This window comes from Gouania willdenowi, unplaced genomic scaffold, assembly GCF_900634775.1.
Source record: "Gouania willdenowi unplaced genomic scaffold, fGouWil2.1 scaffold_14_arrow_ctg1, whole genome shotgun sequence".
NCBI classification, from domain to species: Eukaryota; Metazoa; Chordata; class Actinopteri; order Blenniiformes; family Gobiesocidae; genus Gouania; species Gouania willdenowi.
In genome coordinates, this window is record NW_021144899.1 from 149,651 (window position 1) to 164,268 (window position 14,618).

At 39.0% G+C, this 14,618-nt stretch overlaps 2 protein-coding genes across 2 annotated transcripts; both read left to right on the forward strand.

The window, feature by feature from the left end:
* The first annotated feature begins 35 nt into the window (after nucleotides 1-35).
* Nucleotides 36-8,118, forward strand: LOC114458621 (cilia- and flagella-associated protein 44-like). Its single transcript, XM_028441050.1, has 6 exons — nucleotides 36-151; nucleotides 455-597; nucleotides 1,425-1,704; nucleotides 2,625-2,680; nucleotides 7,265-7,309; nucleotides 8,063-8,118. Exons 1-6 carry the CDS (start codon nucleotides 149-151, stop codon nucleotides 8,067-8,069), a joined length of 534 nt encoding a protein of 177 aa, XP_028296851.1. The 5' UTR covers nucleotides 36-148; the 3' UTR covers nucleotides 8,070-8,118.
* On the forward strand, nucleotides 6,900-14,381 carry LOC114458597 (rapamycin-insensitive companion of mTOR-like). The gene is made up of 13 exons (XM_028441000.1): nucleotides 6,900-7,178; nucleotides 9,647-9,773; nucleotides 9,835-10,004; nucleotides 10,083-10,141; nucleotides 10,217-10,284; nucleotides 11,438-11,520; nucleotides 12,828-12,915; nucleotides 12,977-13,067; nucleotides 13,445-13,511; nucleotides 13,590-13,670; nucleotides 13,752-13,852; nucleotides 13,934-14,099; nucleotides 14,337-14,381. The coding sequence occupies exons 2-13, from the start codon at nucleotides 9,647-9,649 to the stop codon at nucleotides 14,379-14,381; spliced, it is 1,146 nt and encodes a 381-aa protein (XP_028296801.1). The 5' UTR covers nucleotides 6,900-7,178.
* The last annotated feature ends 237 nt before the right edge of the window (nucleotides 14,382-14,618 follow it).

Consider the following 14,618-nt stretch of genomic DNA (forward strand, 5'->3'; position numbering starts at 1 on the left):
AAGCTTTAAAGGAGGTGAAGATGCTAAACAAGAAGACGAAGAAGAAGAGGAAGAAAAGGAGGAAGAGTTACCACCAATCTACATTCCAGATCCTCCAAGTCCTCTCTATTGTGGTTTCTATTCAGAGCCAGACCATTTCTGGCTTTCCATGGTACTCATAGACACATTTTTATGGAATGACTCAAAAAATCAAATTTGATGAAAAATATTCAGGAATGTCTAACACCCTTCTCTATTGTGGTCTATATTCCATAGACCACTGTACTGTACATTTTTTGTTGCTACTAGCTAACTGTTTCTGTTTAAACACAACAAAGAATGGCAGATTTTTGAGTTAATTATTATAAATGATTATGGTTATAATATCATTTTTATGAGCCAATATAACCGATGAGTATTATTGAGGAGTTTTATTATGACACTGAATCTTTTTGTTCTTTTCTTTGTCGCACAGGGTGGCTTTGACTCAGGTTATTTGTATCATTGTAAGTTCTCAGAGAATCAAGACGAGGAACCAGAAAAGCGAAAGGATGAACCTTTTCACTTTCTACCAATCCACAATGCAGACAATGACCCAATTTGCTCAATCACCTTCAGGTAGACAGAGATCAAACTAACAAGTTGACTCTTTCATTTTAAATTCAGTTTGCAGAGCTGAAAGGCTGAAAATGATGTCCATGTTCAAATATCTGTCAATATTTTAGAGGATCTTGTTTAACTTCAGATGGATGACAAAACAAGATTTTATAGCTTTATTGTATTAAATCGTTCAGAGTTTTTGGACACAAGTCCAGCCCTTTCCTGTATATTAACACTGGACTTTAATTTACTATTAGGAGCGGGATGATACACTGAGTTCAGGATACGATACAATGGATGATCATGGGCTCACTATAACGATGCAATACCATATTTTTTGAAAGGAAAAAAAGGCAATGAAAATGCAGTTGGACTAATAACTATAAAATAATAATGGTTTTATATTACTTTAATTAACCCTGAAAATACTTACATACTCGGGGTATGAACTTTTTAACTCAATGAAAAATAAAAACTAATCATAACAATCTGGTGTATAGGAGATCGTGTGGATTTATTTTTTAATCTGACTCCCCCAAGAGATACCACTCAATGTAACACTTTGTGACGTTTTAATACCGTGATATCTTGTCGCATGAAATATCGTCCCACTTTTATTTACACTCAACATCAGAATCATGTTAAGAGAAACTTCATAGACATTTTAACTGATTAGATGAGTATGTGTATCTTTTTAAAATCCCCTCTGACAGTTAAAACATCAGGCAGCTTTGTTAAAACCCTGATTTGACAGATGATTAATTGTGTGTGTGATTGAAGGTTGTTTACCAGTATACCTCAAAATTCCACTTTATACCTGACTTGTCCTTCCTGGTGTTTTACAGCTCCAGCAGAGAGCTGCTGCTCTGTGGCATGCATTCAGGTTCCATCAGAGTTTACCCTCTGCAACCAGGTGACCTCAGCCTCACCTCCATGCAATCTTACTGGGTCCTCAGCCTCCATGATAATCAGAATGGACAACTGCACCACATCCGCTGCAGCCATGACGACCTCTTTGTTTTAACTGCTAGAGATGACGGGAACATATTTTCCTTTACAAGGCGTCCACCAGAGGAGCTACAGAGCAGCCTGCAGAGAAAGGCTGCCATGATTCCTTCACCAAGTGTCAGTATACCTTTCAATTAGCATTCTGCATGGCATTGGTCATATGAATAAGCCTTATGTATTTTTGATGGATATGCTACTTGAAACACCTGCCACAGCATTTTTTTGTTAACAATACAAAGAAAAATGATGTTGGTAACAAGAATAACAATTGGAAGGACAACAAATGACGCACCGCAATGTTTACCTAGAACAAGTTTTTTTTCTACCCTTTCAGATGATGTGCACATGTGCATGCAAGCATACACATCATTTTTATGGATTATTTATATACAATATATCTCCTCATTTCTATCGATCATATGCTTTCTAGTTGATTCAATAATGAATCAAATAAATTAAATGACCAAGCAGGTTTTTAGGTGCCGGCAGCCTAAGTTTGTGAAAACCTATTGTATCCTGCATGTTATTTTTCTTACTTAAAGCAAATCATGCTTCCTGTGCTCGAACAATCACCAATGTTTTCCACAAAGGTCTAGTCCCATGTCAGATTGCCTCAGCTGCAACATCAGGCCAATAGTCCTCAAGGTGGTGCTACAGCAAGTCTCTAAAGGTAAAAATGTTGAAAATTCACAACAAATCAACAATATGTGCAACAGATTTGCGACTTTCACCAAAATGGCACTGAAGAAATGTTTTTACTTTTAAATCAATTGCAAATTATGAAGTCTAAACTTGCTACAGCTCATCTTCAGACTGATCCACACAGATTTTTGATACATTCAAAACTGAGCCTACGGTGCATCAAAATATCTGATTTTTTTTTTATTTTAATTTTTTTATCTCAACTATTTAGACTTTGTACATTGTCACCACAGAGAGTTTATATAATACACCTGTTAACATTTGCAAAGTCTTGATGTTCATGTAACCAACATGATTAAAATGTGTTGACACTTACATGATATTTAAATTAACAGGTGGGTCTAGAGAGCAAGTCACTGGTTCTGGACATTGAGGACCCAGCAGCCTACAGGTCAGTGTTTAGACTGTTCAGCTAAATGTTTTGCAGTGACATGTCGTGACCAGTAGGGTTGGGTAGGCAGGGGGTTGCAAATCGAGACCACCAAAGACAATTTCATATGTTTCTGCTGGCAAGTGTCAATTCAATTCAACTTTATTTGTATAAAGCCATTTCCAACAAAGTCATCTCAACGCATTTTTCAAAATATAAAATTCATAATAAGAAAGAAAACCCAACAAGATCCACATGAAGAAGCATTTAGCCATCTAACAAAATCAACATCGTGAAACACCATTAAAGAAACATAAACAAATATTTAATATAGCCTCCATACTCTCCCAACAAGATAGATATCATGACATGGCAGCACATTCGTTGATTGTGTTGGAAACACAGAAACACGGCGCAATCCTTCCATTCACTGTGAAAAATACAATACAATACAATTTTCTGACCTTACCATTGCTGAAGGTCTGGTAACTCAGGTGTTGGTCTCCCATTTTTTAAAAGCTGTTGTTTTTCCTCAAAAGAAAGTTTCTTTATTGTCTCTAGTGCTGTCATCCTGCCTGTAGTGTTATCCCGCCCACTAGCTAGAGAACGTAGCAGCCGCGGTCACGTGATATCAATTCACTAATGCACTGTGAACGTACGTATAGCATTTAGTATAGAACGGTTACGTCCATAGACAGCATAGAGAGCTGCCTTTTTACGTCAATGGTTTTCATCTTGTGGAACTGACTGTGCATGTGCAAACACATAAAAACATGCTATGGCAACAGAGGCAGAGCAGCAATGTGCTTTTCGGAGAGGGCGTGGCCTCCTTCTGCCTTACAGCAGCGTGAGACTGCAGCCGTTCCAGGAAATAGCGATGTTCAGTAATTTGGGCTATGAAACGCTCAAAATGCGGACACTTTCAAACTTATAGGTATTGTAGGCTATCGGAAATGGAAAAATAAATCATTCATAAATATATTATAAATATAACAAATTGACCCTTGGGTAGGCACTGCCTTCTTTGCCTACTCTGACTGCAAGTCACTGATGTTTTGATATTTAGGTGTGTTGGGGGCGGGGGCAGGGCGGCGATGAGAAGAGCAGAGGATTACAAGCCACTGGGGAATGCTGTATGCTATGCTATGTGTGTTATTTTGACTTAATAGAGCATCCTCTTCTCTTACCCACAACAGCAAACCTCCAATGGTCAAATAAGTTATTGATAAAACCGTCATTACAACTACTAGTACAGTGCCTGTCGGAAGTATGTATTCATATAGTGGAGGCTTAAGTAGAGTTGTCAATTATGGCCAAAGGAGTATGTGTTTGAAGGTTGGATGTACAAAGAGGTGTGCATACTCTGCAGTGTTATAAAGGGGTATATGTGCGGGTGCAAAAAAAAAACTGTTTATTTAGCGTTTAACATTTCTTAGTGCAGGGGTGGTGATTTGTGTGTGTGTGTGTGTGTGTGTTTGCGCGTGCACCTGCGCATGCACGTGTGCATGTGTGTGTGTTAAGAAGAGACACTGTGCAGTATACACTTTTTTACTTGTCTGTCATTCATACAATGTTTTGTATTTCCTGTGAAATGGATTCAGTGCAGTCAATAAATTCTGAATTTCTTCAGTGACAGATATCATAATGTATGATATCGCTGTATCGTGATATAATCGTTACCGTGGGCAATGACATTATCATATCATGAGGTACCTGGTGATACCCAGCCCTAATATACATGGGTGGGCATCGTCTTGGTGGGCTGGTCCGGTCCGCTATGTTTTTTTTTTTTTTAGACAATATTGGCTTAAAATTGGCAGAAATGTGAGAACAATTTAAACTGGCGTGAATGTGGATAAATTGGCAAAAATAAGCATGAAATATGGTGAAAAGAGGTTAACAGTAACAATAATGGGTCAACATATGTGACATTCAGTGTAAAAGTGGTGGAAAGGGTTAATCAGTGCAGAAAAGGCATTTCAATGTGATGGGGAAGTGGCAGAAATGGGAGTAATGTCGCAAAAATGCATTAAAAGGAGCAAAAATATGTCAAGAAAAAGTGATAAAAAAAAAGGTTAAAATATGGAAAGTTTGACGTAGCTGCAGAAAAAGGGTAAAAATAAGCCAAAATGGCCTCAAATTGTTTAAAAAAAATGACTTAACTTGTGCATTATAATAATAATAATAATAATAATAATAATAATATACAAATATATATCAATATGATTCAGATATTTACAAAAATAATACAAATATACAAATGTGATTTAGATATGTACAACAATCAAGATGTGAAGTTACAGAGATGAATTATACAGTTTGATCGACACAGGCAGGAATGATTTCCTGTGGCGTTCTGTGGAGCACCGTGGTTGGATCAGCCTGGTGCTGAAGGTGCTTCTGTGACTGACTAGCATATCATGGAGTGGGTGGGACACATTGACCAAGATGGATTTCACCTTGGACAGGCTCCTCCTCTCTGTCACCACTGTCAGAGAGTCCAGTTTAATCCCCACAACGTCACTGGCCCTGCGGATGAGTCTGTTGAGTCTTTTGGCGTCTGCACTTATCCACGGTTGAATCACATATATATATATATATATATATATATATAGATGTATATTGCTTGATTACACCTGGATTAGCGGGATCTTCTGAGTCCTTGCTGCAACAGATACACAGCAAAACCAGAGGCGATGGGGATTGGAGGACAGCACCTGTTGTGCTGTAGAATGCACCTCTGCTGTGAAATGCACCCCCTTCGCGGGAGCACACATACACTCTCCTGGATTTCTGCTGGATGTAACTGCAGTGCAATCTGCTGTCCTTCAATCCCCAGTGGCTACTACGATGAGCAGAGTAAACTGATCGACACGCAAGTACACAAAACAACAGAAATGCACAAAAATATACAAAATGACTCCAATGCCATTGGAGTCATTGGCATTGGAGTCACATAGGTGGCCATATAGGTGGCCATGTAGGTGCCACCTACATGGCACCAGTTGGTCACTACATCATAGTACAAGGCTGATATTCATGGGACATGAATATCCTAGCAACCCCTGTTGAAAAACACAACTGACGTACATAGGCGTCAATGGCAGTGAATGATTTAAATGCCAACATCTCGGCAACATTTATCTATAAAGCAAGGGAGCTCTGTCTGTCTGCGTGTTCCTCAAATATCTCTGCAAATGGCTCAGATTGACCTGAGACTTTCAGCATGGCTGTTGCTTGGTTCAAAGGTGTGCAACATCGGATTTGTTTGGATTGCAATGATACCGTTCATAAATTATTTCATAAAATTGTCCACCGGTCACTTGCGCGCCAAAGCCAATCGCTGCACGCCGCACCACGTGCTGCAGAGTAAAGAGCTCACATACAGCTATTTGTGAGTGTGTGTCTAGTGAACGTTGGGGCGCGCAATGATTTAACTTTTATTCTGAATTAAAGAGGAATTAAAGCTCCCATGTAAATGTGAGTGTCTCAAAGTGTTTCTCCAGGCATAACTTCATACTTTTTCCCAATTTATTCTTTTAGATATATGAAAACACAATAGTTATCACTCTACACATTTCACAACAAACCTAAATGTCCCTGACGTCCCACCTTCAAACACAACCTCATTTGGCCATCCATGAAATCACGACTTAACCTCCCACTTTTTTATAGCAATACATACTTCCTACGGGCACTGCACTAGTATTGCCAGTGTGTAAACGCTCTCCCTGCAACATCGTGGTGATGGAAGTATATGCGTCGGGACAACGTCGGCGCAGCATTTCTATGCTGTCTGGGAACAAACAAACAAACAAACAAACACATACTTTAAGTAAATCCAGTAACACAAGCACTACTTTAATAAAAAAATAAAAAGATTTAAATGATATGAAAGACTGCAGTTTTATCATTTTTGTTGTTTTCATCAGAGTTTAACTCCACCCACAGTACTGTTGTGTCTCTAAAAAGACCCTCATCTGCATTGTTTAATAAAAGTAAATGTAACTGCATGCAAAATAGCATACAGCTTCTGTCAGCCTGCCCGAGGGCATCGGCTGCAAGTGATTTTTTATATTTTTTTACCACTGAAATGTTTTAAGTTTGTGCTTTGTAAGGAAGCCCATTCCCACCAGTAAAAAAAAACTAATAAATAAACTAGGAAAAGTAAAATAATAAATCTAAGTCATAATTATGATATAGTATAAATATATATATATATATATATATATAAATGACTTAATTTTTTATATATTAAGTCATTTGTTTTATTAACTTACAGTATTTACTTAATTAATTAAGGAAGTTACTTTTTAATTGTGTGATTACAAAAGAAAAAAGTGCACTTTGATACGTTTTGTGCTGCTCTTAGGTTTGTTTTGTGATTTGTCTTTTAATTGTAGAAGGGCAAGGTAAAAGGGACAAAGTGGGAGGTATTGTATGTGTGTTTGTGTATATACTGTCCAGTCCCAGTGTGACTCAGAGATGAGCAGGATCAGAGCACGAAGCAGCCGTAGAGGTGAGTTCGACCAGCTCCACAGAGACTGTCCCAGTCAGTTACTGTGTGTGCGTGTGCGTGCGTATGTGCGCGTGTATGTGTGATAGGTCGGGAGCGTGCAGAGGGAAGTGTGCCATTGGATCTCAGCAGAGGTAATGACTTTGCAACTTTATTTCAAAGATGACTGGGCTCAAAGTGCCCCCAAACTGTTTGTAAAGTGTAAAGATGTCCCCAAAATGTATCAATGTGTAATTAAGATAGTAACGATTGATTATGTTGACTACAAAAATCGGCTTCGATGCATCGTTTAATGTTGCAAATTCATGATGCTTCATATTTTCTGCAGTACCATACATGAACTTCTGGGCGCTTCACCATTTACATTGTGAAGAAGAATTACGCAAACAGAAGAAGAACCAATCTAAAGTCTCAAAGTTTGGGACCATTTCACTGAAAAATTATTTTTAAAAGAACAACAAATAAATTCATACATATTTTGTACAGTCATTGTGTTTTATGGCACTTAAAATATAGATATGTACATTATATTAAGAATTATATTTTTTCGAAAGAAAACTGTAATGTAACCCCTTTAACTCCCCCCCCCCAAAAAAAACAAAAACTTAAAAGCTTTGATATACTGACATGTTTTGACTGTCAACTGCCAGTATTCTTCAGGGACGTCTGCTGTTTGCTTTGATGTGTCCTTGACTTCTGCGTAATAGTTTTTTTTGTCTTCTTTTTGAATAAATGAAACCATAGCATATTATTCAAAAAGAAGACAAACAGAACTTGCTGGAATTATTGCATAATTAAGATAACTACAGTATTTCTTGCAAATCCCCTGAACGTTATGAGGTGGAGCCACTGACTGCACTGACCTGGAATCCCTTCTCTATTTCCAGAACCTAAAGAAAACCTTCAAGAAATTCTTGAAAATATTGTGAAGCAGGATGGGATCAATGGATTTCAATGGAAAGCATGGTTCTGCTTTGCATGCCCCCGGTGGAGCCGTTGGTAGCAGCAACCTGTTCCCACGGCCATCTGTTATCCGGAAACCGAGCCTGCCCGGGAAATCTGACAGCTTTCAATCAGCCCTGACAAAGCTCTCCTACAAGGCCATGTGGGCTGGACCCCGTGCGTCATGGCGCACTCACGGTATTGGTCCCGCCAGAGCTTGTCTGCAATACGGGAGCTACGATTTCCCACTGTGAGACACTGAAACAAATGTTAAGAAAAAGAATTATAGGTTATTTACACCCCCCCAGTTCTCTGAGTAATATGAGTGAAATGTCTCACCAGACAGCCGTTCTTACTCGCTGCGTGAGAAGAGCACTGCTTATCAAATGGTGCTGCATTCTCTGCCCACTCTACGTATAGTAGGTAGGCCTATCTGCGGTGAATGAATACATTTCACCAGCCAATCAGGATTGGCGTGATAAGATAGAGCTTCTGAGATATGAGACGGAGGCGTATACAGTTGTGTGCGAAAGTCAGGGCACCCCTTTAAAAACAGCATATTTTATATATTTAAAAAGTTATATTCATATTTACTGTCTCTCTGGTATATGGGAAAAAAAGACAATATTGTCAGGAAACATTAATGCATAGTTACATTTTATTTTATAAATTGAACAAAATTACAAAAATGAAAAACATAATTTTGGCATGTGCAAAAGTTGGGGCACCCTGAGAGTTTCAAAGTGTCAGATTCTTTTTACAAGCTCAGACCTCTACCAGCTCATTGGTCCTGAAGCATGTGTCAACAATTGTCATTAGGGAGTGCCAGCTGGTGCCAATTTGAGGGTTTCTTAAATACGGCGACTCCACAAACCTTGTACAAACACTCAGCAACCATGGGTTCCTCTAAGAAGCTGTGTAAGACAGAAAAAATGAAAGTAATTGATGCCCACAATGCCGGGGAGGGCTACAAGAAGATAGCAAAGCGTGTTCAGCTTGCAGTTTCCACAGTGCGAGGCATAATTAAGAGATGGCAGGTGAGGGGAGCTGTGGTTGCCCCTGCGGGCTGGTGTAGTGCGCAATAAGCTTGTCTGCAATACAGGAGCTACGATATCCCATAGTGAGACACTGAAACAAATGTTAAGAAAGAGAATTATAGGTTATTTACACACCCCCAGTTCTCTGAGTAATATGAGTGAAATGTCTCACCAGACAGCCGTTCTTGCTCGCTGCGTGAGAAGAGCACTGCTTATCAAATGGTGCTGCATTCTCTGCCCATTCTACGTATAGTAGGTAGGCCTATCTGCGGTGAATGAATACATTTCACCAGCCAATCAGGATTGGCGTGATAAGATAGAGCTTCTGAGATATGAGACGGAGGCGTATATATATCCCATAGTGAGACTTGTCACTCATATTACTCTGGGGATATGTAAATAACCTATAGTTCTTAATTGTGCCCACTAACATCAATAAGCAGGCTTCCCATACACTCAATCAGAAGCTGAACATTCGTTGTGTTCATGCAGATGATCTCCGTGAATGCGCTGATCTTTCCATCCTCTGTCACCAACTCACTCATCGCTGTGGGAAACAATGGAAAGCAAGCACACGATCAAATGACGCGGGCCTGTATTGCCATAATCTGTGAGCTCTGTGAGTAAACACACACACACACACACTTGGTGTAGCTGGAGGTGACCTCTTTACTCTGCAGCCTTGAAGAACCCAGTGCTGGTGGCACAGCGAGGTGGCCTCAGCACCATTCTGAGGAACGTGACCAGCTGTCAGCTGACTCGCATCAATGAGGCTCTCATGACCACCATCCTCCACCTCCTAAACCACCCACACACCAGGCAGTACATCCGTGTAGATGTGGAACTAGAGGTGCTGCTCCATCAAAAATATATACTTATAAAAGTTGTGTGTTTGTCGACTTCTAAAACAAGTGTGTGGCTTCCTCAGCAAATCCTGGCACCTTACACAGACTTCCACTACCAAAACCCTGCAGAGGAGCGACCTAAGTGAGCGGCAAAATGTCTGAAAAACACAAATGTCAAATGTTTTATTGTAAAATAAATGTTTGGTTTTTTTTTCAGGGAAGAAAGGGATGATCAATTTACTGCCAGTAAATTGTCTCTCGTCGCATCATTTCGCTCCTGGTCAGGTAAACGTTTCAATTCAGAATTTCATTAGCTTGATTACATTTGTATGACAGCGTTTTAGGGCCACGTTAAAATAAAAAGAAATCTGAGCAATACGAGATTAAAGTTGTAATAATTTGAGTTTAAAAGTAATAATATTTTGAGATTAAAGTAATAATAATGGCTTCAATTTATATAGCGCTTTTTTTTTTTTTTTTTAGAAAACTCATAGCACGTTACAGAAACCATTATCCATTCACACCAGTGACACCGGTGGTGGTAAGCTACAATGTAGCCACAGCTGTCCAAAGTTATAATGGCAGAGGCGTGGCTGCCATTTTGCGCCTATGGCCCCTCTGCCCACCACCAACATTCATGCACAATTCATACCCATTCATACGAGGCAATGTAGGTAAAGTGCCTTGCCCAAGGACACAATAACAATGACTTGGATAGAGCAGGATTTGACCACTTTCATCCACTTCCTCCTCCACTAAAGAGGCAATTTGCTCTAAATCAGTCTGGTTCTGTAGATGGAACAAACGCAAACGTCTGCGAAGTTGATTTAAAGCCGAAAGGCTCAATATTTCACCATGTGTGAAACCTAAAGAGAAGCAACACAGACAAGTTCCTGTTTGTATTTCAATTTTATTCTCATCATAATATTACCATTTTATTCTCAAAATAGTACGACTTTATTCTTGTAGTGCCCAGATAATAATTTTTTTTTTTTATGTGGCCCTAGTACGCCGTCGTACATTTGAGATGTTTTAGGTCAACCAAAGTTCTCTTCTAGATTAAAATTTTGACAGAATGCAAGCAAACAGGCCATCTCATAGTCCTTCCTTAGTGCTGTTTGTTGCGTGATATGGCTCACTGAAAACTTGAATCTTGAACCTAATGTTTTCTAAAATACCAAATGATTATGACCTTTGTTTTATTGGTATATGAAACATTAGCAGTGGACAACCAAAGGTGTCGGTGAGACTTGGTAAATGCATGAGGTGTGCCGTAGCATATGACAATACATTAAACACAGCTGTATCTGAATAGTTATTGTCTTTATCTTTATGAGTCACATCTCAGTCTTTGTCCTCTACCACTCAACACTTTATTGTTATTGAGTTTACAGTATCTCTTCACCTGTTTCTAACGCCACGACTTTTCACCCCTCAGGCATCATTAACCTCTGCAAGTCAGGCAACTCTGGGATCCAGTCTCTGATTGGCTTACTGTGTATACCAAATATGGAAGTGCGGGTAGGTGATCTCCTCAACAGTCACGTATCAGCAGATTAAAGGGCACAGTTTTCACTGGCTGTCTTTCTCTGCTCCTACAAAATACCATGAAATATTAGGAGAATGTCTTTTTTTGTTGTTTTGAGTTGAATAAGTCTGTTTTGTAAGAAATTTACATTTGTGTTTTGTTGGGAATAAATTGTATTCAACGTAACACAGGATTGAAAACATTTTCAGGGCCCCGCACCACAATTGAAATTCAACAAAATGGATAAAAAATGTCCCCTATATTTAAAAAAAAAAGTTAAAAGAATTGGTGACCATTCTTCTTCAAAACTCATAAAAATTACATAAATTGTGCTATCACTAATTTTAGAACATTTACATTTGAAGCCACACGGACTCGTGCGTCACACAGCAGCAGCTGTGATCATTCATATGCTGCTGCACGATTAAGTAAAACTGACAGACGCAGACTTCTGTCCACGTTGGTCAGAGTGATTCAACTATTTTCATACTATGTCCAACGTAAAGTCACAGTTTGATCCACTACATAGTGAAACAAGCTGTCATATGCGGATGAGGATGGACCAGAATCTGTTCCCACACATATTTTAATGAGGCTCAGCTCAGGTCGCTTTTAACAATTTATATTTAAAACTGCTTATTATGGAAGTCAATAGTTCTGTTTCACTGCAAACATCCCTCTGTATTAAAGCAGGATGCTCTGCGGGCGGATTATTTCCTCATATCTCTAGCATCTAACTCGGTCACGCTTTACAGTGATGATGATGATGATTAAGGAGAGAGATTTTTACTGTGACTCAGACTGAAGAATGCAGCCGATCCTCAGTCACACTGCAATAATCTGATCAATGATCTGATCAAATCAACCTGTTATATTGTTTATCAATGAAGGTGTTCATTTTAATGGATTTCAATGACATTTACAAGCATTGGAAAAACTCCAGGTTCCATGATTTCTAGACAGCCCAATAAAATGACATCACCAGCACTTAAGTCCAGACGGGAGAATAGACCCTTAAGTGAGTAGTTGAGTGAGTAGATTTAGTTAGTTGAAATGATATCATTCCTTATGTACCGTAGTTGATTGTATCTAAACTAAAAAAAAATATTCTAATGACTTAAATAAAACAAAAACTAAAAAATAGTTTTGACAGACCAAAACTTCGAAGAGATCTAAAATTGCTGCTAAAATGACAACTGGTTTACAGTAAAAGAATGCTTTAATGATTTGACATTACAACCGGCTCCTGTAATTTAATTTTAAAAGTGTTTGAGTTGTCTCACTGATTTGTCTCCCACAGAAAGGTTTGTTAGAGGTGTTGTTTGAAATCTTCCAATTGACTCTCCCACGTGCATCTGCAGACTTCCATGAAGCCCTTACAAGTACAGGTTAGTAAAACACCATCACCCTTCTCAGGGTCTGATATGATGATCTCTGTTCTTTGTTCAGACTCAGGTAGATTTAAGGACAACTGGAGGTTATCTGATGGATTTGTGGCATCAGAAGCTAAAACGGTTTTGCCACAACGGTCTGGATCAAGGTACTGTAACATACAGAGAGATGTTCTAATTCGGCAATGGGCAACTGGTAGCGCAGGGGCCACATGCTGCCCTCATTTTAGTTTTGTGAAATGAATCCAAAAACATATGAAACAACTACAAATATAGACAAAATTGTTCAAAATTATCTTTAAAAAATGACAGAAAAATATAAAAATGACAACGAAAACACACAAAAGACTCCAGTCTTATATAAAACAACCAAATGACCCAAAATTACTCCAAAACACACAAAATGACAAGAAAAACACACAATTATTTGTTTAATGCTCACATGAATGATGATAATATGACAATCACATTACACTGTGAATGTGAAGTTGCCTTCCTCTGTTTTAACTGATGACCTGTGCTCCAGGCCTGACCTGATGGACAACTACCTGGCTTTGCTGCTCTCTGCTTTCATTAAGACTGGCCTGTTTGAGGTATTGTAAAAACGAGCAGAGAGGTTGTTTGAGTTGTGATCTCTCTGTCTGTGTGACTCTGTTTCCGACCTTCCACAGGCTCTGGTTGATGTGATCACCAGCAGCACTGACGTCATATCCATCTGGGCCACAATCCTGCTAGGAGAACTGCTCCATATGGTATTGTTCTTTTTTCCCACTCTCATTGATTGCATCACATTTGTGAACACAAATGACTTCATAATGACTGTGTGTTTACAGGCCAACACTATTCTCCCTCACAGCCAAAGCCACCATCTGTACTGCCTACCCAGCCTGGTGAACATGGCAGCCTGCTGTGATTATCCACCTGAGAAAAGACTGTGAGAAAATCTTTAAAATTAAACATTTTAGTGAAAGGAATATCTTTATGTTTCATGCTTTTGTTTTTCTTCTTGTTACAGACGAGCGAGTGCTGCGGTCAATGACCTGAAGGACTTTCACCAGAGAAAGAAGCGAGGAATCAAACCCACCAGCTTGTTCTTGGACCAGATTCTACGCACAGCTGTTGAATCCCAGGGCTGCAAAGACACACACTCAAAAACTCCCAAAGACATTGTCATTATCAAGGTACACACATTACACATACACAGGTCAGCTATTGTATTGTGTTGGCCAATGTATTTCTTAGTGCTGTCAAGAGATTAAAAACATGGTGTGAATAATGAATTATGCTCTGTAATTAATTCATCTAATTAATCACTTTTTTAATCAACTTGAGATGAAAAAAACAGATTGTGGCAGATCAAAAGTTTGGTATATAACAAAGTGACTTTATGAAGTCTTTTTTTTTTCTTTTTTGACCAGACTTGTAGCCATTTACATTCCACTATATGTGAGACGAGTCCCTAGGGCTGCTGTCACCTTTAGTTTAGACCAGGGATGCCAGGGTGAAACTGGTCAGGGGTCCAGGTTTTTTTCAAGTGAGACCTCAGGGGGCCGAATTACACTTCGGCCTGAAAGACTAAACACTATAACCCTAACCCTTATTCATGAAGGCCAACACATTAAAAAACCACAATAGCCTCACAATGAGGTCTACAATTACATATCAGCCTAAAACAAGTTACCCTCTAAAAACGTAACATT

What these genes read in the sequence shown, in the direction of transcription:
- LOC114458597 (XM_028441000.1), top strand. Translation starts at nt 9,647, where the DNA reads ATGATCTCCGTGAATGCGCTGATCTTTCCATCCTCTGTCACCAACTCA. An exon ending in TGCCATAATCTGTGAGCTCT is followed by an intron (nt 9,774 to 9,834) that starts GTGAGTAAACAC and finishes TTTACTCTGCAG; the next exon opens with CCTTGAAGAACCCAGTGCTG. An exon ending in TAGGAGAACTGCTCCATATG is followed by an intron (nt 13,671 to 13,751) that starts GTATTGTTCTTT and finishes GTGTGTTTACAG; the next exon opens with GCCAACACTATTCTCCCTCA.
- LOC114458621 (XM_028441050.1), top strand. An exon ending in ATTTGCTCAATCACCTTCAG is followed by an intron (nt 598 to 1,424) that starts GTAGACAGAGAT and finishes GGTGTTTTACAG; the next exon opens with CTCCAGCAGAGAGCTGCTGC. An exon ending in GAGGACCCAGCAGCCTACAG is followed by an intron (nt 2,681 to 7,264) that starts GTCAGTGTTTAG and finishes TATGTGTGATAG; the next exon opens with GTCGGGAGCGTGCAGAGGGA.